Raw genomic sequence first — 27025 nt, forward strand, 5'->3', positions numbered from 1 at the left:
TAAGGGCAGTAAAAACAGTTGTATTTGTATTTTCATAGCAACAATTTGCAAAACTACAAAATACAACTTGCTATATTATGTAATTATGAAAGTGTTGCTATGAAACTCATAATTAAGAGGATAAGTATGCTATTTTTGAATTTTGCCCATTTTAAAACATCGTATTACGTCCAGGAATAGTCTTACATCGTGACAACTCCTATCTCCAAACCCAATCTAGGACTTGATTCCTGAAGATCCACACCCCTACCCTCGATTTGAGACTTGAGATTCAATTTCAACCATGAACTCGACTCCCGATCCAAACCATGACATGGGACAGAAGCTCTCGATCCCGACTCGTGACTCGTGACTCGAGACCTACCTACCCCTAGCCTAAAAGTCAATTATCTCAACCTTAATTGTGAGTCAAGTTTGTCAAGTCCTAGGTTGAGTTGTCCTTTCGAATAGTTTAAGATTATTTTTTGGTCCTTTTTCCTTTTTATATATAATATATATTAATTAGAAATAGAAGAAAGAAATTAATCGAAAAACCTTCTTGTCCTTCCTCCCCACGCAATCGAAAAATCAACTGCTCGTTGGCCTTTGCGGTTATCTAAAGCCATCATCACTACTCATCAACACAGGCAACGCAATTTCCCTTCCGATCATCGCATCAAATACGTGCCGCATATGTATTTGAAGCGAAATCGTCAGTTCTAGGGTTTGTATTGTTATTAATTTCGTTTCGTTTTTCACTACTAAAATGAAGCCAATAAGGTTACCGGAACCACCAGCAAGTCCAAGAGCAATGGGAGGTGTACCGGATATATTTGAAGGTGGAGTACATGGTGTTATTAGACGAGCTGTTGTTATTGGTAATGGTTTTCCTGCTTCTGAAAATCAAAGTATTGGTTTGGTTCAAGCACTAGGACTTGCCGATAAGCACACTTTATATGTGAGTTCTTCATTTTTTTTTTTTCCACCTCAATTTTACAATTTTGTTCGGTGTGGAGCTACAGTTTTTGTAGTAGAAAATTTATTGAATATGTGCAATTGTTTAGTAGCTAACACATGAAGTTCAAATCTTTCCTTTTTCCGCTTGTAGATTTTTTTTTCAATTTTGTGCAGTGCGGAGCTACAGTAGTTGTAGTAGAAAATTTGTTGAATATGTACAATTGTTTAGTAGCTTACGTTCAAATCTTTGCTCCCTGCTGATTTTTGTTTAGTGTTTTGTTACCCCGGTTATATGGGAGTTCTTTTTACTGGTTAGATTTTGCAATTTTGTGCAGTGCTGAGCTATAGTATTTTTATTAGAATTTTTACTGGATATGTTACATATGTATGTAACATATGTAGCTGCGCCTGGAGTTTCTTGTTCGTGGTGTTTTGGTGATATATATGATTTTGAATAAATAGTTTATAGTATTACCTTGTGGGTGTCTTGTTTCCTTTATTATCTAGCAGTGTATTATGGTTTTGTTGTGTGCTTTTATATTTTTTGTTTGTTATACTCCTATCTTTCATGATCCGGGGTCTTATCGGAAACAACCTCTCTACTTCAGCTGGGGTAGTGGTATGGACTGCGTACACTTTACCCTTCCCAGACCCCCTACTTTGTGGGAATACACGGGGTATGTTGTTGTTGTTGAATGTTACATTTGTATGTAAATATTTAGTTAGGAATCCATAAATTTAACTTTTTTTGCTCTCCTTTGATTTGGGGTATTGTTTTGTTATCCTGGTTATGTGTAAGTTCTTTTTTAGTCTTGTAGAATTTTTCAATTTTGTGCAAGACGGAGGTATAGTATTTGTATTAGAAAATTTGTTAAATATGTATGTAAAATATGTAGTTGTGAATCGATAAACTTCAAATATATTGCTCGCCTTGTTTGTGTTATATGTGAGTTTTTCTCCGCTTGTAGATTTTTTCAATTTTGTCTAGGGGTGGAGCTATAGTATTTGTATTATAAAATTTATTAAATATATATGTAAATATTTAGTTTTTAGCCTATAAATTTCAAAATTTTACTCCTTTCTGATTTATGTATTGTTTTGTTATCTCGGTGATACAACAAAATGTGTCTTTCCTTTTTTGGGAAACTCTTTATTTTATAGATTTCCTTATTGCATGTTTAAGACTGAAATTGGAAACGAAGAGGAGATATTGGGAATTGTATTGATTGATTATTCCCCAAGTTCATGAGATTAAATAACTGTTACAGATGATGTGAATAAGGAAAGAAGATAAGAAAATATTACAAAATCTCCTAATTGCCTGATTCTAGGGATTATAGAATATTCTCATAGTTATACTAATTATACAGAATATTCTCATATCTACACTAAATATACCATATCTAACGCTCCCCCTCAAGCTGGAGCGTACAAGTCATATGCTCCCAATTTGCCACGAAGATAGTCAATTCTGGATCCTCCGAGTGATATTGTGAAAATACCTGCTAGTTGATCTTTCCAATTGACAAAACTTGTGGCAATGTATCCAAACTCAATCTTCTCTCGAATGAAGTGGCAATCTATCTCACCGTGCTTCGTTCTTTCATGACACACGTCATTAGAAGCGTTATGCAGTGCAACTTGGTTATCACCAATCAATTTCATCAGTTCGACTCCTCCCATTTTCAATTCTTGGAGTGTCATAGCTTGATACTCTACCTCTGCGCATAATTTAGCTACGACAACTTTCTTTTTACTTTTCCAAGATATTAGATTGCCTCTAATTAGAACACAATATCCAGACGTGGACCGCTTGTTAGAAAGAGATCCTACCGAATCTACGTCAGAATACACAACAATATGGGCGTGTCCCTTGTCTTCATACAATAAATCTTTCCCTGGAGAGCTTTTGATATATCACAAGATGCGAATCACAACATTCCAGTGGCTTTCACAAGGTGATTGCAAAAACTGGCTAACTGTACTAACAACAAATGAGATGTCTGGTCGTGTTAGCGTAAGGTAGTTGAGTTTGCCAACAAGTCTCTGATATCTTTCAGGATCTTTTAGAGACCCCCCGGTCCTGGAATAAGCCTAGTATTTGGATCCATAGGAGTGTCCACATGTTTGCAATTCAACATACCAACATCTTCCAAAATGTCTAAGGCATATTTCCTTTGTGTAATAGCAATACCATCGCTAGATTGTGCCACTTCAATGTCTAGAAAGTATTTCAGCTTGCCTAAATCTTTAGTCAGAAAGTGACTTGAGAGGTGTTGTTTGAGTTGAGCTCATCTCTTGTGATATCAATATCATCAACATCAACATAAACAATTAAAAAGATATGGTTGCCATGAGAGGAATGCCGGTAAAATACGGAGTGTCTGTTCGGATCATTCCAAATTGTTGGACAACAGCTCGAAAACGACCAGACTGTTTGAGACCATAAAGGGATCTACGAATTCTACAAACTAGTCCATACTCCCCCTGGGCGAGAAACCCTGGTGGTTGCTCCATAGATACCCTCTTCAGCAAGTTCTCCGTGAATGAAAGCAAAGCATTTTTGATAACCAACTGAAATAGGGGCCAGTGATTCATTGCTACCATAGAGATGAGAAGACGAACAGAAGCCATCTTAGCAATTGGTGAGAAACTATCTCCATAAATCTGAGTGTATCCCTTGGCAACCAATCTGAGTGTATTCCTTTAGGTAAAGCAGCAAGCTCCCAAGTACTATTATCATGCAAAACAGTCATTTCCTCAATCATAACTTGACGCCAACATGGATGAACCAGTGCTTCTGCCACACTTTTTGGGAACTTTGACTATTGATAAGCTAGTAATGAAGGCATGATATGAAGATGACAGACGATGACGACTTAAATAAGCATAAATGGGAGTTTTATTGTAGTAGTTCTAGTACCTTTGCGAAGAGCAATGAAACGATCATTTGATAAGTGCTCGTTGGAACAGGTAATGAGTCCAGGAGTGCTTTGTGTACCTATATCAATGTTAGAAATACTAACTGGATTAGCAAGCTTAGAAGGAGGTTGAGGTTGTCAGGAATAGACCTTAAGAGATGGAGGTGGAGCTGGGACTGGAATAGTTGGTATTATTTTACATATCTTTAGTTTAAGACTACAATATTCAAAAGTGCTCGTTACTTTCTTAAATTCTGCGCCAAGTCAAAACAGGCAAAGAAATTGAAAGTGAGCGAGTAGAAATCATGTCCACTCCTCTCTTTGCCTTCTATTGTGTTCCATGCGGAGCTCGATTAGTATTGAAATTGGTTGGCAGAAGGTACTCATGGTTACTCTAGATTGTGAAGATGTTGACTGTGAACCGATTTATTTACAAAGAGAATGGATAAAATTGCAGGAAACTCTAAGTTCAATAGGAAAATGTTTTGTCACATAGATATCACTGTGGCTTCTCTATCAGTGTGCTTTCCTGTCTCTTACATGGACCTAATGAAATTGAATTAGGAGAATGAATGAGATTTGGAGTTGCTGGAGTATTGTGATGTATGCTATGTTGATTTCCGGCAGTTGATTTAAATATGGATGCATTGTGTTGCTAGGTGTTGAAAATGATGGTGGAACCAAAATTTATGAAAATTTTGGGTAGTGCCAATTGTATTGAAATATGAAGTCTTAAGGAAATGTTTCTGGAAACTTGTGGTTGCAAAGGTATATTTTGAAAGTATTCTTTCAGAATTTATAGGATAAAGAGTCGAACATGAAAAGATAGCTGGCATGGAATTGAAATATTGTGTCTTGAGACTTTGAGTAGTGGGATTGTACTGACAGTGGTTAATATTTTCTTAACTGGTAAAGGTTGAAGACTTCACTGCTGTTTCGTATAGACTTTGCTTGCACAAGATTGGGGCTTAGGGTCTTACTGCCTTCTTTTTTTGCTTCAAATCTAGCACACAGAAGTCGGCCGACAAACCTCTTCACTTTGAAGCCATTTTCCTGTAACGCGGCTCTTAGTTGGCTGGCTATATATTTGATATTCGGATCCTCCTACAAAGTATAGAAGCTTGTATACTTGTTAAAGATTTGCGGCATTTGCCTGATCCTTCAGTCAAAAGATAAACCATAGGTACACCAATTTTGCACTATACAAATAACAAACTTATGGGATTACCCTTTTCTTGTCCAAAAACTTTAGCAGTTAACAATTAGTTTTAAATCAATAGCTTTTGTCAAATATAACCACATTCAATCCAATAATCATGTGTCCATGGGGTTCTAGATGTGGTATTTTATGAGTTTCATAGTAATTCAGAGGAGATCAAATCCGGCATAGTCAACAGGAATAAACAGGATAAAGAAAAATGAAGAGTTCACATGCTTTTGGCAAGTTATCCCCTCTATGAAATTCATTTCAATGGCACACAACTTATAAGTTTAGGCACAAGTTGTTAAAATAACAAAGGACATACAACCTTATCAACCATGTACTAGTTGCATAAATACGTGTTGTGGCACTTTTATCAAATCAAAGCTGAAAGATCTTGCTTTTCATGTTCTGTCAATTGAACTCGGGTTTGACTTGTGCACTTCAGAATCCACTGAAGCATGCATGTATGAAATTCTAATAAACTTAATCTAGCTACTAGCATGGACTTGGCTTTGGGTTTTATCCTTGCATTCTATTTCTCTGGTTCACACATCCATCAAGTGTGAGAAAAACTATTTTGCACCCTTCTTCAATGCATTACTTTTAGTCTAATCTTAATTGATTGCTATAAGTTTCTTGAATCAGAGTTATTTTTTGGTTCAGAAGTTTGTGTGAGTAGAGTGAATGAAACAATTGAAGGTTCAACTAATCCAGTTGATATTTGAAATTTTTTGTCTTCCTTGATTTGAACGGTGTTGTTTTAAATATTTTGTGATACAGAGAGGTACTTAAGAGGGTGATAACATGAAAGTCCTGTATTTATTTTGGGAAATTATAGTTGTTGATCAAATCTTGTTTTCTTGAAATCACTATTGATGCTATCCATACATGCAGCGGGTTACTAGACCAAGAGGAGGAGTCAATGAATGGCTACATTGGCTGCCTGTGTCTTTCCATAAAAGTTTGTATTACATCATAAGCCAGATATGTGGGATTCTATTGAGAAGATCAAGAAAACTAGGAACTTTGCCTACAGAAAATGGTGGCAATGCAGGCTTGGCGTCTATTTTGGAAGCCAACGTGAAGAGTATAGTTAGAATGGCTCGCGAGACATTTGAGAAGTAAGTTTCTTCTCAGTGCCTAACAAGTTTCTTCTCAGTGCCTAACTCCATCTTCATTCATGTGATTCGTTTGGTTCCCGTTGCATTTTATGATAATTGTTTAATTGTGGTAGTAATTGTTGAAGTATGTGGCATTCACATCTAAAAAACTTAAGTTGTTAGAAAATGCACACTTGTTTTACTTAATTATGCCTTTGACCCGCCGCCCCTTCATGAGTTTAAGTCTCCCAACCTCTCATTATCAAAGAGAGTTTGATGAAATGGCACTGTCTGAAAATAAAAAAAGTTGTCATAGGTGCTCCTTGTATTGGAGTCTTAAGATTATGTATAATATGGTAGGTAATTGTTAATCACGATCTAATAAGGTAAAAAATATTCTTTAATTAAATATGAAATATTTTAACGTCTCTTATATAATACTATATTTGATTTTTCTTATGCAAGTACAATGAATCTACACGTGGATGAATTTAGGCCCATATCACTTGATATTCTAACATACTCCCTCAAACTCAAAGTGGACCAACCTACATTTTTTTTTTTTTTTTTGGGCATCATTTGGCGTCATGAGGTGAGGATTGGTCCAACCTACATGGTTGGTCCCTCAAACTCAAAGTGGACCATTTCTTATATGGTCGTAGACAATCCTCACCTCGTGACCTTTCCTTAAGGGTATGGGCTTTGGAGGAATATCTTAAAGGGATGAGAAGAATTTTATGAAAATATATCTTTTAGTGTGGAGATGGTAGTAGGGTAAGTTTTTGGAGACACAAGTGGTGCAGTAACAAAACACTGAGTATCACTCAGTTATTAGTATGTTGATAAAGCAGTCAGGTCACTGGGATAATTCTTGGCCTTGGAAGATGATATGGAAGACAAAGCTCCCACTAAAGTAGCATATTTTGGATGGATTACCCATTATAGTTTCAAAAAAAGATCAATTACTCATCATAGTTTTTTTTAAAAAAAAGATAATTACCACCTGCCCTTTGCCACCTCTATGGCTTGATATCTGGAGTGTGAACAATTTCATCTCTTCAAATGGCCCAAGATCATTCTCCCCAAATACCTCGGAAGCTTAGGTATCAGGAACCTGACATGACATTATAGAGATCTGCTAATGAAATGGCTATGAAGGTTCAATAATGGAGATGGTGCTCTCTGGAAAGAAATGGTTTATGGCTTTCTGCTAAACATGGAATATTATCACACTGGTTTAAAAAGATACGAGATAGACCTAAAGTCACATAGAAGGAAATTACCTTTGTAGACCTACAATTTCTTGAAATCAATTCATCTAGCTAAAGACAGGGCACAATGGACGAAAAATATCAAATAGGAGCCTTAACATATATAAAATAGCCACATGATCATCTGTATATTCAGATTTACACCTAAAACTAAAGAGAGCACAATGCATGTTACTTTTATGTATAGAGGTGCTCTTATCTTAATGCACCTTTCTCGGACATGAACTTCACTTTTGTAACGATAGAAATAATATTTGTGCTCTTGATCTTAAAAACTCAGTGAAGTAATGATGAGCTAACAATTGTTCATTCTCAGGGATGGTCCATTGCTGGTGGTTGCATCTGGAAGAGATACGATCTCAATAACTAGCTCCATTAAAAGATTGGCATCTGATAATGTTTTTGTTGTCCAGGTATGAATTCTGATGCTTCTGTGTGAGCCATGTTTTTTCTGCCAATCGTTATGGTTGGAAGTCCATTCACCACTTCCTCTCTTCTTTAAATCTTTTCACCTCTTCCTTTTTATTTATTTATTGTTGGTGGGTTGGGTGGGCTTGATAAGTTTCTCACATGACATTCCTGCATCAGTGATGAAATAAATGGATAGTTTTTAGTTCCATTAGAGATTAAAAAGAAGAGGGGAAATGATGAAATGGACTTTCAACTGCAATAATTCCAAATCTCTTCTATAGAGACGACAAACATATTCCAAATCTCTGTTATATAGGTGACAAACATTTGTAGGAATAAGATATTTGTTGTTACAACTGATAACCTTGAGAATAGGAACCCGTTGGATCCACAGGGGCTAAGGAAATATTAGTAATAGGGTTGGTTAAATCATGCATACAGAAAGGCGAAAGCTTTCTAATTAAAAGCCTAACTATGAATAACTTAAAAACTTTATCAAACTAAGTCCAACTTATCTTGATGATATAATTCTGAACCGTTAACAGACAAGGTTCCAAGAAGCATGTTTCATAACACAATTGAAATCAATGATCTGTTTCCTGGTAATTGCCAATATATTTCTTTACGTGGAGATTTAATGTCTTCTGACATCCTTTTTTGCTTTCTAATACAATAGAAGTTGTTCATTGTGTGACCCTTCTTCTCTACGGGTGGGGGGTAGGGTGGTTTAACTCTCGCTGTTGGACAAATTAGTTTATCTATGAACTTTCATCTACTGGAGGAGTAGGAACTAGGAACTAAGAACGAAGAAAATGCGTTAAAAATTCAATGAAAACTAGATCTCGCTTTACAACAGTTTCCATTTCTTTAGATATACTTGTATGTCTGATTACCCCCCAAAAAAAAAAACCTTATATGAGAAAGTTGCAGTTTACTCTTGCAGGTTATTTTGTTTGATAAGTTAGTTTAGTACAATTGTTGAGTTTTTAAAATCGAAAAGCGCAAAAAGCAACAAGGTCAATGGGGCTTGAAGCGAAACGCGCAAAACAACGTCTATGGGGCTTGAAGCAAAAAGCGGTCATAACAATAGAAAATATCAAAGATATATGAATTTTGTGTTTTAATGATCAAATTACAGTTATGCACCTAAGGGTGTAGCCTAGTGGTTAATGAGATGGGTTGAGAATTCTGATATTTCAAGTTCAAATTCTAGTGAAGTCAAAAAGACTAGGTGGTCTCTTCCATCTGCCCAAGCCTTGGATGGAGTTACTCGATGCTTGTGCTAGTCGGAGGTAGCAGGTACCTCGTGAAATTAGCCGAGGTACGAGCAAATTGCCCCGACGATATGAAAATGTTGATATTAATCCTACTCAAAATTGAGATTCAAAGAATTGAATGCTTCATGTTGGATCACTTTACGCATCACTATTTGAAGTACACACTTCTATTAAATGCACTATTTCACCCATGAAGCGATAATCCCTTACTTGGGATAGCAATGGAGCAGGGCGGTTTTGAGTAAACCCACAAAATTTTCAACCCGCCGTGCATAACATTTTTTTCTATTTTCAACCCGTCCCGCCCCACTTAGGTTTTTTTCCGGCGCTTCATTATTTACCTATAAAAAAATTAAAAGTTTTACAAATCACCATTTTTATATTGAGAATAATTTAACAATGAGAATTTCTGTGAAGTGGAGTTATTTTCCTACAACTATGAGAATTTCTTACCAATCGAGATCGGCCGAAAATAATTTTCCTACAACTACGAGAATTTCTTCGAAGTGGATAAAGTTAATGGTGATGGACAATTGAACATGACATGATAATCAGTGAAGTTTAACCGGTAAAATGCCAACATAATAGTTTAGAAAAAAGGAAACGCAATGATACAAGGAATAAAGTAACGGCTAGATCCTCTTTTTGAGGTGATTCAGCACTAGACCATTAAAACACCAGAAAACTGAAAGCTATAGAGCGCAATAAAAGAGGAGAGACCCGCACCTACTCCCGACCCGCATAGTTTTTAAAAAAGCTAAAACTTTGACCCGCCCCACCCCGCTTCGTTGCCATCCCTACCCCTTACTTCGCATGGCAATTGCTTTTAATAGCACACACTGGTCACATTATTTCGCAATTGTAATTTTTCCTTGTTTTCTGAATGCTATGTAATGCTTTCCCTATTTATTTGTCATGTCCTCTTTTCTTCTGTATGTCTTTTTTCATACTGCTTTGATGTGTGTTACTTGAGCCGAGGATCTTTTGGAAAAAACCTTTCTACCTCCACGAGGTAGGGATAAGGTCTGTGTACACTCTACCCTCCCCAAACCCCACCTATGGAATTACACCGGATATGTTGTTGTATACAAGTCGCTCTGACTAGCGACTTCCGAAACATTTGTGATCAAATCTTTTTTTCTCGAAGGACTGGTTGACTCATGAAGTATTCCTCAATTTTAAGGACTGCTAACGGTAGCTGCTGGCTTTCCTGTTTAGTTCAGCTAAGAAAGCTGTTATTACATATTTGGATTATATGCCATGTATTTTCTTTTTGTAAATTCTTGAATGTTGTGCTGGAGAAGAAAATCTCATTTATTTGTCTCTGCTCCTTTTTAACTTCAGATTCAGCATCCAAGGTCCCGTTTGGACAGATTCGACTTGGTAATCACCCCCAAGCACGACTATTATCCTTTAACTCCTCAAGGAAAGGAACAAGTTCCTCGTTTTCTGCACAAGTGGATAACACCCCATGAACCACCTGATAAGCATGTTGTAGGTATCCTCAACATTTATGTTTGATTTTAGCGTGTAACATGTGGTAATCTTCTGTGTTGTGAGCATTTGTACCTAAATTGCTCATTGCTGAGCTGACTTTTGTTTTCATAAAAGGTACTTACGGTAGGATCTCTACATCAAGTTGATTTTGCTGCGCTTAGAGCTGCAGCCATCACCTGGCATGAAGAGTTTGCACCGTTGCCGAAGCCCTTATTGGTGGTCAACATTGGAGGCTCTACAAGTACGATATTTATTCAATTTAGATTATTGATATCCTTTTATTGCAAAATCAAACTTCATAACTTCATTTTGTTAAAGAAAGGAAAGTACGAAAAAGACGAAGTCTAAATAACATGGGATATGAATTGGAATAAACTACTTCTTCTATGTCAAGCAGCCAAGTCTGTTTGTGTAGATTTATTGCTTTTTAATTCTTGCTGCTGAATATCTTTTTGAGTGAACTGTGTGATCTTTATTTCCATGGGTTCCCGTATTGCTTGGTTCCAAATTTGTGCTTTTATATGTTGCTGCTCAACATCTGCTTGAGTGGACTGTACTTTGTCTTCATAACTGGGTTTCCATATTGCTTGGTTCGCAGTTTGAGGATACTTGTAACCCCAATTTATTGCCAGTTCCTATCTGTCATAAATGAGTATCATTCTTTTTGACGGCTAGTATCTATATAATTTACTCATCTTTGTTGCATGGTGTGAATTTTATTTTGGGGACTTCCACAAAGGAAGAATATTTGAATCTTGCATTTTCTATCTTCAGTTATTAAGTGGTCTTGGAAAACTAAGAAATGTATGGGAATTATGAACTTTTATCAGGACTGTAGAATATGATTATTTTGCTCTATATCTATCCCTTTGCGGTAGCTTTTCGTTTGCCACTAGGTTCATGTGTATACATCTTATATTGTTTCTGGATTATGGTTAGGATACTGCGGATATGGGGCAGACCTCATTAAGCAATTAACAGCGTCCCTTCATAATGTTCTTGCGAGCTGTGGGAGCGTAAGAATATCCTTCTCCAGAAGGACACCAGAAAAGGTATTTTTACAGATCGTGTTTCAAATTATACCAATTGGCAATGTGTTTAATATTTTTGACACACTGGCAATTGTTGATTTCTTGTAGCATTCCAAAATCGTGGTCAAAGAGCTTGGTATGGATCCAAAAGTACACATTTGGAATGGTGAAGGTGACTCAAGACACAATAATCAGTATTGGTTTTGTGTAGTTATAGTTTTATTTGGATCATCATCTAATGGATATTTTTCTTAATACTTCAGAGCCAAATCCACACATGGGGCATCTGGCTTGGGCTGATGTTTTTGTCATTACAGCAGATTCAGTTAGCATGTTGAGTGAGGCTTGCAGTACTGGGTGTGTGTGACTATTAGCTCAGCATTTGTTGATGATCTAGTATTTCTGAACATGTTCTTCCTTAAAATTTTATTGTGATTCATACCTTCCTTTCCAGGAAGCCGGTGTATGTAATTGGAGCCGAACGCTGTACATGGAAGTTCGCAGATTTCCACAAGACGCTTAGAGAGAGAGGACTGACCAGGCCTTTTACAGGACTTGAGGATGTAAGGATCCGTTACTCTTTTCTCCTTCTTTATGTCTAAAATTGTGTAACTAGTAACTTGAGAAATACATTGGGTGTTTCTTACAAACTAAACTGATAATTGCGATGACATTCTGCCTTGAGAAAAAAGGAAGATTGCTCTTCAATACAAGCATGCCTAGATAATGCTAGGTGCTTGTGCGTCCAAACTTATCTTTCTTGCCAGTACGAGCATTTGGGCTGTGACGGGATGGTGGTTACTTAAGAACATGGTTGGTGTGTTTATTCTTGTGTTTACGTGGTATTGTTTCCATGAATAGTGAGGAGTTACCTAAGCAGTGTATTTTGAGAATGAGCTTTACTGGAAGACATCTGGATTGCGCATGCTGAAATGTCTTCTATAGTGGATTCTAGTTGTGATTCTTTATCTCGAGTATGATGTGAAACAATTTTTAAAAAATTAAATGGTAGTCCCTCTGCTTGAAAAAGAATGACCTAGTTTGACTTGGCACGGAATTTAAGAAAATAAAGAAGACTTTGTAGATTAATTTGAGCACAATAAATTAGTGTTAGGATAATTTTGTGTTGTTTGTACATATGGAAGATCGTAGTTGGATGTATAATGAAACTGTAAAAGGTGTTAGATGTTTTTATTAACTATGCAATGGCACTTGAACCTTTTCTAAATGGTGGCGTGATTAGGTGTATTTGTGAGAAATGCGAATATATGAAATTTTTCTACACCAGATATGGTTGTTTGAACTCTTCAAAAATGTCATTTGGTGTGTCGAATTCTTTAAAAATAGTACATTTTTTTAGAGATCTGGCATAGATACAACAACATTTTTGATGAATCCGATTAACTTAGGGTTTTGCTACTCTGCTTCTTCAATTAAACTAAAGAATTCCGTACCATTGCAATTTAGTGGCTATCACAAACTCACTTTTATCATATTTTCTAATTGTGGGATAATGTAACTAGAAGGGATAAGACATCGAAACACACCTAGGCTATGGCGAAATTGCCAACTACACACATAAATTATGTGAACCCCCTCTCCCATCTAATAGAAAAGGATTCTATAATCTTGAACCATTCTTACCTGAGAAGTGGGATTGTGAATCCCACGTTAGTTTATGAAGAGCGGATCTAGTTGTATTGTGTCTGTAATTGAGTTCTTCTATGCAATACTAGTTGAAAGAACCTCGTTGATAAGTGCTACATGGATGACCAAATGCACTCTGAAATTATGTTGATACGTCAATGTAGGATTTAGTAGACATCTCTATTTTTTTTTAAGGGAATTTTTAGAATTCCGCCGCTTAGCTTTCAACTCGCCTCATTAAAATCGGAAAAACAATGTGTTTCCCCATAAAGAAGTGCATTTGCTTGTGTGAATATGTCCAAGGTGCTTTATTACTTCCCCCTTGCCTTGTTGAGAGGAACTTCTCTTCTCTGGGAGACGACTTGAAAACAACTACTACGCCTCACTTCCAAACAAGTTGGAGTTGGCAATTTGAAACCATACTTCTTCACTTAAGCTCATTTCGACTCAAAAACTACTCGAAAATTTCTTTATGGTACTGCTCATACGCTAACATTTGTTCCATCGTCTTTATTCTTAATCTTCCCTTTTAAAAAACAGATGTCAGAAAGCTGGAGTTACCCTCCTCTTAATGATACCGCAGTAGCAGCTACCCGTGTGAATGAAGCTCTTGCTGAGAGAGGATGGAAGATTAAAGCATAGAATCCTTTTGGTCTATATTGTTGTCACAGATTTTACCTTTTTTCTTTTTTATACTACATTTGTGATGTGTTCAGAGCTCTGAGGCAATGTATTATGATTGATTTAATTATATAGGAGTTAAAAAAAAAGAAGAGAATCAGAGTTGAACAATGAGGCTTCTATTCTTTTACCCATTGAGGGTTTTTGCCACATATATTGACAAAAATAAACTGTCAATCTTCATATGTAAAGTAGAAACACTGGATTGCTTGAACGATCATAATTTAACAAGTTCAAATCTAATTATGGTTTATTGGAAATTTTTATATTTTATAAGTGTATTATGGACTTAATGAGTTATATTATTTGATTTGATCTTTTGATTCCATTCACGTTCTTTTAGATAATGAAAGCATTCCATTACTATCAAATCTAAGAAATAGATCGATCTCTTTGAGATACTTGGTTTATGTCTAGGTGTGGATTTACAGTGTTAGCTTGTTCTACCACGACTTCGTTGAGGTAGAGTATTGCGTGTATTTATTTATGATTATATTGGATGGAAAAATGTTCGAATTTGGCCCGTATTCTTTGCGTTTTGGCTTAATTAAGCTCTGAATTTATCATCTCTATTAAAAATTGGCATTAAAGGTTTTATTAAATAACTAAAAGTAATAAATTCCAAATTTGGTGAATTAAATGAATTGTGATATACTTTTAAACATCTTAAATACGCTCTTAAAATTTGCTTATTTTTTATACCAATACGATGGTATTGGTATACTTATGTTCAAAGGGTCGACTACTATATCTCGTAGGCATTACGATGGCAAAATCGACGAAGATTACATGATTCTATATCAAATTATAAGTGATAATGAAGTCAAGTCATCGTTTAAAGATGAAGAGACGGAAGTCCAATGAAGGCTTATGCTACGATAAGAAAAAAAGGTAAGTTGAGATAATAAAGTCATTTGGTCATACACTATAATTGTACTAAAATTGTTCGTTTTTTGTCAAAAGCTTGTGAGGCTGCTTCAAGTTTTAAAAATTGAGTAAAAGTGACCTACCATTTTTTCCACTTACCTCATCCCCTCTATCACTCTAGAAAACCCAATCTTCTCTCTCTATAGCTACACGTGTGTGTATATATATTATCTGCATACATTTATACTTCATTAACTATTTGTATCCATTTTCCCCCATTTGCCTGGAATTTTCATGTAATAAACCCTAGCTAGCTTCTACTAGCTGGTTCTTCTTGCTGCTGATTCTAAATCAAGTAAGTTTTACCCAATATGATCGACTTTACCCTTCAGAATTTGGTGTTTTTTTGGTATATTAAGATGTGTTTTGTTAATATTTGGTGATTTTGTTTGTGGGGTTTGGTTATTAGTATGAAAGATTGAATCTTGAAATTGATTTGGCATCTTTGTGATAAAAGTTAATATTTTTTCAAGAATTGGGTTTGTCTATGGTTAAGTGAAGTGAATTGGGTATTTTTTTTTTTTTTTTTGTATATTGAGATGTGTTTTAGCAATATGTTGTTCATTTTGTTTGTGGGGTTTGGTGATTATCTTGAAAGATTGATTCTTGAAGTCATTTTCTTTGTATAAGTAGATGTGTTTTGTTATTATTTTGGTGATTCTGTTTGTGGGGTTTGGTTATTAGCCTGACAGATTGAATCTTGAAATCTGATTTTTGAAATCTTTGGGGTAAAGTTTCTGTATTTTCAAGAATTGGGTTTGTCTGTGGTTAAGTGAAGTGAATTAGGTGATCTTTTTTTTTTTTTTTTTTTTTTTTTTTTTTTTTTGTATATTGAGATGTGTTTTATTAATATTTTGTTGATTCTGTTAATGGGGTTTGGGTATTAGCTTGAAAGATTGATTCTTGAATTCTGATTTTAACATCTTTATGGTGAAGTTTGAAGTTTGTTTATTTTCAAGAATTGGGGTTTGTCTGTATATTATTATGATCTCTTGTGGAATTTTGGTTTAGGTGAAGTGAATCGGGTGATTCTAAAACCAAGTAATGCAACTATACCGTCCCAAATTCGTTTTTTTGGGGGGGATATATTGAGATGTGTTTTGTCAATGTTTTGTTCATTTTTTCTGGGGTTTTAGTATGAAACATTGAATCTTGAAATCTGATTTTGAAATCTTTGGAATAAAGTTTGTATATTTTCAAGAATTGGGGTTAAGTGGAGTGAATTGGGTGATTTTTCTTGTTTCCTTTTTGTATATTGAGATGTCTATTGTCAATATTTTGTTGATTCTGTTAATGGGGTTTGTTGATAGCTTGAAAGATTGAATCTTGAAATCCTATTTTCACATCTTTGTGGTGCAGTTTGTATATTTTCAAGAATTGTGGTTTGTCTTTATTTGATTGCCCAGTAAATTTTTGATGATATCACTTGTATAATGTAGACATTTTGTTAATTCTGTTTGTGGGGTTTGGTAATTAGCTTGAAAGATTGAATCTTGAAATCCTTTTTTGACATCTTTGTGGGGAAGTAATTGTATTTTCAAAAGAATTGGGGTTTGTCTTTATTGATTGCGCTGTATATTTTCATGTAACAAGTCCTAGCTTCTACTAGCAGGTTCGTTTCATTGGTGATTCTAAAATCAAGTAAGTTGTACCCAACTTTGTCAACTCTACCATTCCGATTTTGTTTTTTCGTATATTGAGATGTGTTTTTATCAATTTTTTGTTGATTTTGTTTGAAAGCTACTTCATAGAGGTAGAGGTATGGACTGCGTACATCTTACCCCCCAGACCCCACTAGGTGGGAATACACTGGGTTTGTTGTTGTTGTTGTTGTTGTTGGTAATTAGCTTGAAATATTGGATCTTGAAATCTGATTTTGACATTTGGGAATGAAGTTTCTATTTTTTTCGAGAATTGAGGTTGTCTTTATGTGTGTTTTATCAATATTTTGTTGATTCTGTTTGTGGGGGTTTGGTGATTAGCTTGAAAGATTGATTCTTGAAATTCGATATTGAAATCTTTGTGGCAAAGTTTCTGTATTTTCAAGAATCTTGATTGCCTGTATATTTTGATGATCCTATTGTGTAAGACTGTAGACAGTTAGTGTGGCTTTCTGTTTTTATTTTTCTTCCAAAAATTCTTGATTTTTGGAAGGTAACATGGCTTAATGTAGTAGCTATATGATGAAACCCCTTAGATTCTCTTGTTGAACTTTGGTTTTGGTTTTTCAGAGTGTTCTTGTGGTTAAGTGAAGTGGATTGGGTGATTTTTCTTGTTCCTTTTTTTGTATACTGTAATGTATTTTGTCAATATTTTGTTGATTCTGTTTGTGGGGTTTGTTGATTAGCTTGAAAGATTGAAATCCCATTTTGACATCTTTGTGGTAAAGTTTTTATGTTTTCAAGAATTGGGATTTGTCTTTATCGATTGCCCTGCATATTTTGATATCTTTGTGGTAAAGATTGATTTACAACAACAACAACATACACAGTGTATTCCCACATAGTGTATGTGGGGGTCTGGGGAGGGTAGAGTGTATGCTGTACCTGTACCACTACCTCAGAGATTGGTTCTTGAAATCCTAAATTTCTTGATCTTTTGAAGTTAGCATGGCTTAATGTTGAATGTTTGGTTTTGGTATTTCGGAGTGTTCTTGTGCTTAAGTGAAGTGATTTGGGTGATTCTGAGTGTTGGGTTTGGTAATATAGCTTGAAAGATTGAATTTTGAAATCTGTGGTAAAGTTTATATATTTTCAAGAATTGGGGGGTTTGTCTTTATTAATTGCCCTGAATATTTTGATTATCTCTTGTTTATGACTGTAGACATTTTGTGTGGGTTTTGGGTCTTTTTTCCTCTTAAACTTCTTGATTTTTGAAACTATCATGATTTAATGCAATAACTCTATGAGGAAATTTGATTCTTTTTTTGAACTTTGGTTTTTGGTATTTTTTTTCTCTTGTGGTTGAGTGAACTGAATTGAGTGAATGTTTTTTTTTCCTTTTTTTGGGGGCATGACTCTCTTTTTTCTTAGCTTTTTGTGGTGATTTCATGGTCTTTATTGCAGTTTTGACTAGTGGAGGTGAACTTTGTATTTGGGCCTTTACTTTTGGGTAATTTGAAGTGGCATTTAGAAAAAAAGGGTTTTCTTGTTTCAAAATAAGATTATTGGAGGTCAAGCTCTCATGAGAATTTTTAGGGGAATGCAGAAATTAGTTCGTGAGTATAAGACAAAAGTGAGCTGCTGGGACAAATCGTTCAGTCAAGGTATTGGTGTGACCGCCCCAAAGGCCAGGAAGCGAGACAAATTCAAAGGAAGGGCTTTATTTCTCTAACTTCAGGTGAAGGAAAACATATCTGTGCTATAAGTCCCTGCTTGAAGAAATCTGCACCAAATGACTCGGATACTGGTTCAGCGTGGTTCCGCTGGAGCTTCATCGTCTTCATCCTCAAATCAGAACAGGTCATTAACCTCTCTCCCTGGTTCGTCTTCTTCTTCAGCTCCAACCCAGCCACAGGCGTCTAGTAGTAGTCAGGTATTATCTGCTGTGAGAGATGATGATGAATCCGTGGAAGAAATAGAAGAACAAGGTGCTTTAGAAGATCCCTCTGTTGGTTCTTCAAACTATAAGGGTGTTAAAGGTGATGATGAATCGGTGGAAATTTTGGGCAGCGAACATAGCACCAGTGAGGAAAAGATTGCTGACAATGAGAAGAGAGATGGTGGTTTTGACAGTGAGGACTTGACAAGGGAATTTGATGCTTTAGGAGTCGTGCAAGAGGAAAATGAGGAAAGTTCAGTTCAGAGGGTCACACGTAGTTCATGTCCACCTCCACCTCCTGTCCCACCCCCAAAACTTGTTTCACTAAACTCAAGTCCTAGAAGATTTCTGTCTGGAAGTTCACATTCTAGCCGGTTAGCATCATCTAGGGGAACGGCTGGTCGATCTACTGTCTCAACTAGGACTTCACCTGCTGGATCCAGGCCATCCTCTCCACGGTCACACTGTGAAAGTGAAGGTTATAATAGTGCTGATGAGCAGAGCCCTAAATTTGGATCCTCATATGATGATGGGGTATGTTCCACCGTTGTATCAATTAAAAGTAGATTATGGATAATTATGCCCCTCTCCTTGGTCATTGGGAATAAGAATCAACTTTGTCTTGTTCGCATTTATAAATAGACCATTAACTTCTGTACACCTACTTTATGCATTCTAAGTAATTAGTGATCTTTTATTCCAAATCGACAAGTTCAAATCAGTTGGCTCTAAGTTTAATCTATTTGAGGATGAGTAAGGGTTTCAACATGTCCAAATTTGCAAGCTAACATGTTTCCTTTGTTTTAGGAGAGAGAGCGACAGTTTGAGATGGATTTAAGACGAGTGAAAGGCTTAGAAGTTAAGAAAATGTTGGAAGATGGGAATTGCCTTTTCCGTGCTGTTGCTGACCAAGTGTATGGTGATTCTGAAGCTTATGATTCGGTCAGGCAGATGTGCATTGACTACATGGTAATCTTTCTACTGAGCTGTTACTTATGAAGTCATGTAGCAACATTTTACTCCATTACTTTCTTTCTTTCCTAGCTAGGTTGAGAGTATCTATTCGCGTGATTCTAGTTTCTTTCAGCATTACTAGGAGGAAAGCTGACATGCTTATAAGGATTTTGTCTTTTACCATTAGGATAACTCCAGTTCTGTTAGTTCTCCTGTTGCCAATTTCCTTGTTTGACAAATCGAGGGACTTAAAGGATTACAGGGCAGGATATAATAAAAACCGAGGGGCCGAATAAAAGAAGTGGATGTCTGCTGAACAGCTGAAACCTACAACAACTATGCCTCAATTTACACTAGTCGTGGTCGGCTATAATGAACCCCAACTAATCATGTTTCCTCATCTATACTTAACTCGTGTTGTCATCCTACGAAAAGAGTAATAGAAGTGAAAAACAAGTTAACTATATATAAGTCCTTATAAAAGAAGTAGTAATAGTAATAACAATAACAATGATAATATTAGAAGTTCTCTATTAAAAGTAGGGGTAATGTCTGCACACATCCTACCCTCCCTAGACTCCACCTGTGGGATTACACTTAGTATGTTGCTGTGTATGTGTCTGCTGTAACCTATTTTAAAAAGTAGTAATAGTAGTGGTAGATATCTATCGTATAAAGAGAAGACTGGAATGTGGTGGGCGTAATGCCTCACCTCTCACACTAGCATAAGTGCAATACGTTGAATCTAAGTTGCGCGGACTCTTTCACTTTCCATGCCGCACCCGTGTCGGATTCTCCAAAAATACACTACTTTGGGAGAATCTGACATGCACCCGTTGTCATTTTTGAAGAGTACGAGCAACATAGCGTTGAATTGAAAACTAAAATGACTTCCCTATTATCATTTCTATGGTTATGAAGATTATTTTTCTTTTTGAAAAGGTAAGTAGTATTTATAAATGAACAAAAAGCGGAACAAAGACCTTGGTGGTTTACATCCCAGCAAAGCAAGTAAACCCGTTCTATCTATGCACTGAATCTAAATTCTAACAGGGTTGCATATTGCTAGTTGAGGTATTCTAGTACAATCCAAGTCAATCCAATCTGGAAAATATTTTCCTTGTCGTACAAAATATACCTATATCTCCCACAAGAAAATAACTTTGTAACTCAATAGAGAGAAGGATTCATCCCATAGAATACAGGAGAAGTTGGTTAATGAGGATGATGCTTATTTTGGCTTAGTATGTTTCCTGGGCATAGTTGACAATAAAGACATTAGAAATGAGTTAGTCTGATTTGTAACATCAACGTTATCATAAGTATATTTAAGTTATTGGTAGTTTGTGTATTTTTCAAACATCAATTAAATTTGGAACACATCAAAGTTCCTGAATGTTCATACAAATAAATTCCATTATTTGGCGAAAGAGCTATTGTTATCTTCAGGTAGCATGGTTCCATTTATTATTCACCCCTAACATTCCCCCGAGACCAGTGATCAGCTTCCAGAAGATGCTATGCTTTTTTACAAGTAATAATTACCCTGGTTTTGCTCGCCAATTTTTGTTTTCGTGCAACAATTACCGTGCAACACATCCTTGGGGAAATTTACCTTCTGGCTTACTTCGCTCATGTTTGTGTTATTTAACTAGACAAAAACAGCTACTAGTGTTTCATTTAAAATATCGTTCTTTTAAAAATCTTTTGGGGGAGGGTGGGAATTGGGAGCAGATTTATAGTTATGTCTGCATTTAGTTCTTTCTTTGTTTTTCAGTTCATCTTGTCAGCTTCTTGCAGAATCTAAGTCAATATAGCAGCCCTTTCTAAAAAATTTAAAAAAAAAATCCTACGTAGACTTCCCTCTTGTTAGAGTATAATATGAGTAGGAACAAGAATAGTTTATAGAATTCTACTTGAAAAATGATTGTAATGTAGTGTCCTACTTGGAAAAGGATTGGAATGTAGTATCTATAAATAGGTTGTCAAGGTAATGAGTTACAACAATTCAAAAATATTTTTCCCTTATACTTCTCATATGGTATCAGAGCTCATGGTTTAATGGTCCGATATTCAGATTGAGGACATGTTGAGATCAGAGTTGCAATCAATTTGATGATAATGAAGATATTTTGTCAAAATAAAACTACATGTGGAGATAATTGTCAATCATATTTTCAACAATCCTGCTGTCACATATTTGAAAATAAAGCTCACTTGTAACCCTGCAAAAGAGCTCCAATATTTTTAACCGAAAAGGGCTGATATATTTTAACCCAAAAAGGCTCAATTTTTAAAGCATGTCAAGCAGCAGTGATATACAAAGATCATGCAAATAGCCAAAATTATGCATATGACATGAAAAAGGCCCTTCTTCTCATACCATAACACAATAGCATCCACAATGTAGTCATTAAAGAGTCTTTGTTTAGGGGAGATTTCTCCCAATAGGTTTTAATGTTTTTTTTAATATTAGGTTTTATAATATGTAGGCCGATTGGCCAAAACATATAATAATTTCATGCTTTTTAGTATTGTTTTTTTTTTTGTTGTCTGATTTATCGTCTCATAGTTTGTAACTAGTAGCTTCCGCATGATGCCCTCTCGATTTCGAACCCAACAAGTTGTATCAGAACCTCTACGATCTTGGTGGAGAATCGAAGAGAATCAAAGAGCTTCCGCTGCCGGCGGGCGGTTATAACTCATTTATGCTGCTCGTCTGGCCAATGATCAAGTTAGCAAAAGATTGATTTCTTTTTGGTGATTATTTTCTCATGTTTGATTTACGTAGTACTGTGCCTTTTTCTAGTGACTACTTCATCATATCTGATCTGCTTAGCACCGTGCATCTCTTCGTACTACTTCTCATATTTAATTTGCGTAGTACCGTGCATCTTTACAGGCTACTTTCTCATGTCTGAGTTGCATAACACCGTGCGTCATTCCAGTGACTTTTCAGATCTTATTTGTGTAGTTTCGTGCGTCTTTTCGGTGACTCCTTTGATCTGATTTGCGTAGGGTCATGCCATCATTCCGATCCTACCCATTAGGGTCCTGCTTTCATTGCGACCCTACCCATATAATTTCTCTTTTTAAGTAGGGTCGTGCCGTCATTCCGATCCTACCCATATATTTTCTGTTTTCCCGTAGGGTGGAGATTGTGACCACTATTCAACCGTCAAATCTAATAATGCGGCGCGTGAGCATATTTCGACCAGTTTGTCAGTGACTTTTCTATTCAAGATTTACTCATCTCTTGATTTCGAGATGACTCATATATTTTATACCATTTATCGACAATTTTCCAGCGATAAATTGAATTTCCGGTGACATCTATTACTTTTCTGATCACTTTTTCAGTTTGTTCCTTTTCATGTGTGATCGCCCAGATGTCTCGAGCAGTCCTTACCAGTTTTCTTGCAGTATCTTCACCAAGTTCCTCACCGATTCTCGTATTACTTACATCTATAACAAGCTCGGTACATATGACTTGTATGCACCAACTCGAGGGGGAGTGTTAGAATATGAGTAGGAACAAGAATAGTTTATAGAATTCTACTTGGAAAATGATTGTAATGTAGTGTCCTACTTGGAAAAGGATTGAAATGTAGTATCTATAGGTTGTCAATGTAATGAGTTACAACAATTCAAAAATATTTTTCCCTTATATTTCTCGTGGGTATCTCGTGTTCCCCTGCATCTAAGTCCTTAAAGAGAATATAAGAACACTATTATCTTTTTAAGGCATCCATGTGTACGTTGTGGCTGGAGTCCCTTAAGTTGGATCTACTAGGAGCACATGTGATGTTTGAAAGGTTGATATAAGTTCTCATAATCATCAGTGTCTTTCTGCAGAACTTCTACCACCCGCCATTACTTATGTGCTTCTTTGTTATAGGAGCGGGAAAGAGACCACTTCTCTCAGTTTATAACAGAAGGTTTCACTTCCTACTGCAAGAGAAAAAGGAGAGACAAGGTAAGTCACATTATAGTTCACTAGTATTCCCTGTCTTATTTGTTGCATCTGTCAGACCGGTACAATTTTTGAAGCATTTGTTATATAACATTGAAAAGGTATGTCATCTTTATGGTCTTAGAGATAATTTCTCTGGATTATCCAACAACTATATGCATTTTTCTAGATGATACAGATAAGAGAGTAGTCATGCAACCAGGTGAAGTGCAAGTGTGCAACGTGTGAAAATAAAATGAATCAAGGGTTGGTCATGTGGTGTGCGAGAAATAATTTGGTTGCTTCAATGTGAATTCACTTTTCTTAAGAAGTTTGTTGAATATTTTGAAACTGTTAGTGTACTACTATTGAATGGATGCTCTAATATCCAATTTCTATAGTGAATCATTTGCATATTTTATGTTTAATCCTATATGGTAATATGGTATCTTGAATTCTCATTTTTCGTTTTGTTTATTTTTTTCTTTTTTTTTTTTTGAGGGTAGGGGGCACTTACACTGGTTTACATTCTCCATCCGCAGGGGAAATTTTTAGGGGCAGGGTGAAGTTAGTAATGCTGTACTTAGTTTTTCTTTTTGACCATTTATGCTCTTAAATATGTGTTTCTTGACCTATTTGTTTAATCACTCCATTCATTTTATTCCGAGGGTCTATCGGAAACAACCTCTCTACTTCATCTGAGGTAGTGACTGCGTACACTTTATCCTCCCCAGACCCCACTTGATGGGAATACACTGGGTATGTTGTTGTTGTCGGCATAAAGGCATGATTAGTTCCACATATCTCACTGCACTGACCATAGTAAACTCCTCGTTGTACCGAAATAGAGGACTGTATTCTTTGTTTTTGGTCTTGATAGATTTTTCTATTGATTGAAGTTATTATGCTGGCTGATTAAATCTCTTCCTAACGCTGACCGAAGTGAGAAGCAAAAATATTCTGATAAAGACGTTCCTCAGTAATATCATCACGACTCTCGAAGTCATGTGCTTGCTGATTGCTGTTCGAGTATGACATCCAATAATTTACACACCTGTTAATTATTTCCCTCAATAAACAAACCAAAAAAAGGTGATTCCGGCTGGAAGTTGGAGAAGTAAGAGCTCAATTCAAGTAGAGGCATAAAAATGTTTGTTGCTCGCGTTTTGCTTGTTTATTTGGCATATATATTGTTGCATGTCTCTCTTCGTTCTTTCATGTATCCTTTTAGGGGGCCATCAGACTAATGTTCCATTATTGACTTGGTAGGTTTACGGCAACAATGTGGAGATTCAAGCTTTATCTGAAATGTATAATCGCCCTATTCATATATATTCTTATAGAACAGGTAACCTTTCTTTTTAGATACAAGTACGGATTTCTACTATCTACAGCTATGGTAACTAGGCGAGTCTATGTGGATTCTATGTTTGTGCTGCTTAATTAATATCTGGAATTCACTAACGCAGAACCAATCAATACATTCCATGGAAGTTATAATACAGACAGCCCTCCTGTTCGACTCAGTTATCATCACGGAAATCATTACAACTCCCTTGTTGATCCACGTCGACAGACAATTGGTGCTGGCCTTGGGTTTAGCAGTCTACAAGGGGTAAAATTTCTAATCTACAACCCGACATGATGTTGACTATCTATAGCTATCGTAACTGGATTAACTTGGTCGTGTGGGTGATTCACCGTTATCTGGTAGATCTGGTTCAATTATTATCTCCTTATCATTTTTTTCTTTATTGTATAGAGGAACGTTGATAAGGATCAGGTCAAAGCAGCGATAAAAGCTCAACAGGATCAGCAAATTGATAATGTGAGCACCTTAAAAAAATCATTTTGATCTGAATCACTTTGGCACTGCTCGGAGAGACTCGGTGAAATAAGACATGACTAACCAGAGACACTCATGTTGTTTCGTCTTATGTTAAATGGTTCAATTCAGGCACTTCTGGCTGAAGGACGCTTTTATTCAGATCTCGAGCTCACTGAAAAGGAGATTGAACGCATGGTAATGGAAGCTTCCAGGGCCGAGTATGTTGCCAACGACAAGTTCAGACAGCAGCTTGGTTGTCGAGAATCTTCCACTTCTAACGCTGAACCATCATCATCGGGAGCTAGTAAGTTCGAGCTGGCATGTTCGTCTATTGATCAAGACTCCGACTATCTTGATCCTGCTAACCTTTTTCTATTGAATCGCAGGGTCATCGGGTAGTGATACTCGTCAAGAAGGCAATCAAGAGGTCCTTAGTGATTGCATCCAGATTATGCTGTCGATGGGATTTAGCTATGCACGAGTAATAGAGGCTTATAGCATATTCGGGGACGATGTGGATTCCATGGTATGTTATCTCATCGAAACCAGCAATACCAGCAGACGCAAAGGAAAAGCAACTGAATGATTTGCTATGAGATAGTAGTTTATCTAGTACTAGAATAACTGTATCTTGTCTCTGAAACCTCGAACGCATTATTTTCAGCGTTAGATCTACAACTGGTGTGTTTCGGGTTAGCGTTAGAGCTTGATTTTCTTCCTTCTCTGCTTCTACTTCTGGTAGTAGGTACTGTTGAGTATTTGCATCTTCGAATAATGAGAGTTCAGCATATAGTGTTCTATAGACAATAGGTTCGGGGCTACTTGCTACTTTGTAATTGAATTTACCAAGACTGTTCTAGTTATTACCATTTATTTCGCGTATGCTATCAGAGTGATACGCGTAGAAATCAGATAGTATATCTAGTTATTACCATTTATTTCGCGTATGCTATCGGAGTGATACGCGTAGAAATCAGATAGTATATGATACTATATGTTAAAAAGGACAGCTCGATATACAAAATATCTTGCCTTCATGAAAGGTTTGGGCACGGGACGCACCTGAAGGGGTTCAGTGTAGGTCGGTCTACCCTAATACACTATTTTTTTCATTAGAGGTTAATATTTGTATGGCACATAAAGGTACTTATAAAATCTATCATAATCGAGTTTTTTACTCGTCATATTTTAGCTTAACACAATTATTTAATCATAATACCCTTATTAATTGATGATTATTATTGTCTTCAAATTAATTTGGAGAATAAACAACTAATTCTAATGGTAAAATTGAAAAGGAAAAACATTGAAGGCCATCCTGTGGATTTCGAAAGTCGAAAATTGAGTGATGTTGAGCAAAGGTATTCGACACATGAAAAAGAGATGGTTTCAGTAGTGCATTGTTTACAGACTTGGAGGGTATATTTGCTGGGAACTCGGTTTGTGGTGGGAACGGACAATGTTGCGATCATGTTCTTTAAAACACAGAAGAAGCTGAGTCCAAAGAAAGCCCGATGGCAGGAATTCCTGGCCAAGTATGACTTTATGTGGGAGAACCAGGAAGACACAACCAGTTTGCGGATGCATTAAGTCGGAAAGAGGTATTTGCTGCAGTATACTCTATTGCCAGACTTGAACCTGAATTTTTGGATAGAATTAGATTTTGTGCTGCAAATGACCCACTCTATGTTAAGTGGATGGGTCAAGTGAAAGATGGGATCATTCGGAGGTATTGGATCGAGGACGATCTCCTTTACTTTAAAGGGGGCAGAATCGTCGTACCTCAAGGTAGTGGCCTGCGTAAAGACATGATGAAAGAGGCGCATGACACTCCTTGGGCTGGACATC

At 36.3% G+C, this 27025-nt stretch overlaps 2 protein-coding genes across 6 annotated transcripts; both read left to right on the forward strand.

Annotated features, from left to right (window-relative positions):
- Positions 1-419: 419 nt before the first annotated feature.
- Positions 420-14247, forward strand: LOC107848012 (mitochondrial fission protein ELM1). Its single transcript, XM_016692662.2, has 10 exons — positions 420-937; positions 5956-6182; positions 7749-7845; positions 10465-10614; positions 10732-10858; positions 11557-11669; positions 11757-11820; positions 11912-12005; positions 12103-12211; positions 13836-14247. Exons 1-10 carry the CDS (start codon positions 746-748, stop codon positions 13935-13937), a joined length of 1275 nt encoding a protein of 424 aa, XP_016548148.1. The 5' UTR covers positions 420-745; the 3' UTR covers positions 13938-14247.
- A 604-nt stretch (positions 14248-14851) lies between these two features.
- Positions 14852-26085, forward strand: LOC107847672 (OVARIAN TUMOR DOMAIN-containing deubiquitinating enzyme 6). Of its 5 annotated transcripts, none has more exons than XM_016692066.2 (9): positions 14852-15198; positions 17969-18977; positions 19251-19412; positions 23296-23373; positions 24619-24697; positions 24819-24964; positions 25112-25177; positions 25307-25481; positions 25564-26085. In XM_016692066.2, exons 2-9 carry the CDS (start codon positions 18297-18299, stop codon positions 25761-25763), a joined length of 1587 nt encoding a protein of 528 aa, XP_016547552.2. In that variant the 5' UTR covers positions 14852-15198; positions 17969-18296; the 3' UTR covers positions 25764-26085. The 5 variants fall into 5 exon arrangements, with proteins under 5 accessions (XP_016547552.2, XP_016547550.2, XP_016547551.2 ...); XM_016692064.2 differs by having other exon boundaries at positions 14915-15198; positions 18101-18977; XM_016692065.2 differs by having other exon boundaries at positions 15013-15198; positions 18111-18977.
- The last annotated feature ends 940 nt before the right edge of the window (positions 26086-27025 follow it).

Source organism: Capsicum annuum, chromosome 11, assembly GCF_002878395.1.
Source record: "Capsicum annuum cultivar UCD-10X-F1 chromosome 11, UCD10Xv1.1, whole genome shotgun sequence".
NCBI classification, from domain to species: Eukaryota; Viridiplantae; Streptophyta; class Magnoliopsida; order Solanales; family Solanaceae; genus Capsicum; species Capsicum annuum.

Excerpts from the sequence above, each read along its gene's own strand:
- LOC107848012 (XM_016692662.2), top strand. The coding sequence starts at position 746 with ATGAAGCCAATAAGGTTACCGGAACCACCAGCAAGTCCAAGAGCAATG. Across the intron at positions 6,183-7,748 it reads GCTCGCGAGACATTTGAGAA|GGATGGTCCATTGCTGGTGG; the intron begins GTAAGTTTCTTC and ends GTTCATTCTCAG. Across the intron at positions 11,821-11,911 it reads ACACATTTGGAATGGTGAAG|AGCCAAATCCACACATGGGG; the intron begins GTGACTCAAGAC and ends TTAATACTTCAG.
- LOC107847672 (XM_016692066.2), top strand. The coding sequence starts at position 18,297 with ATGACTCGGATACTGGTTCAGCGTGGTTCCGCTGGAGCTTCATCGTCT. Across the intron at positions 23,374-24,618 it reads AGAGAAAAAGGAGAGACAAG|GTTTACGGCAACAATGTGGA; the intron begins GTAAGTCACATT and ends TTGACTTGGTAG. Across the intron at positions 24,698-24,818 it reads TATATATTCTTATAGAACAG|AACCAATCAATACATTCCAT; the intron begins GTAACCTTTCTT and ends TCACTAACGCAG.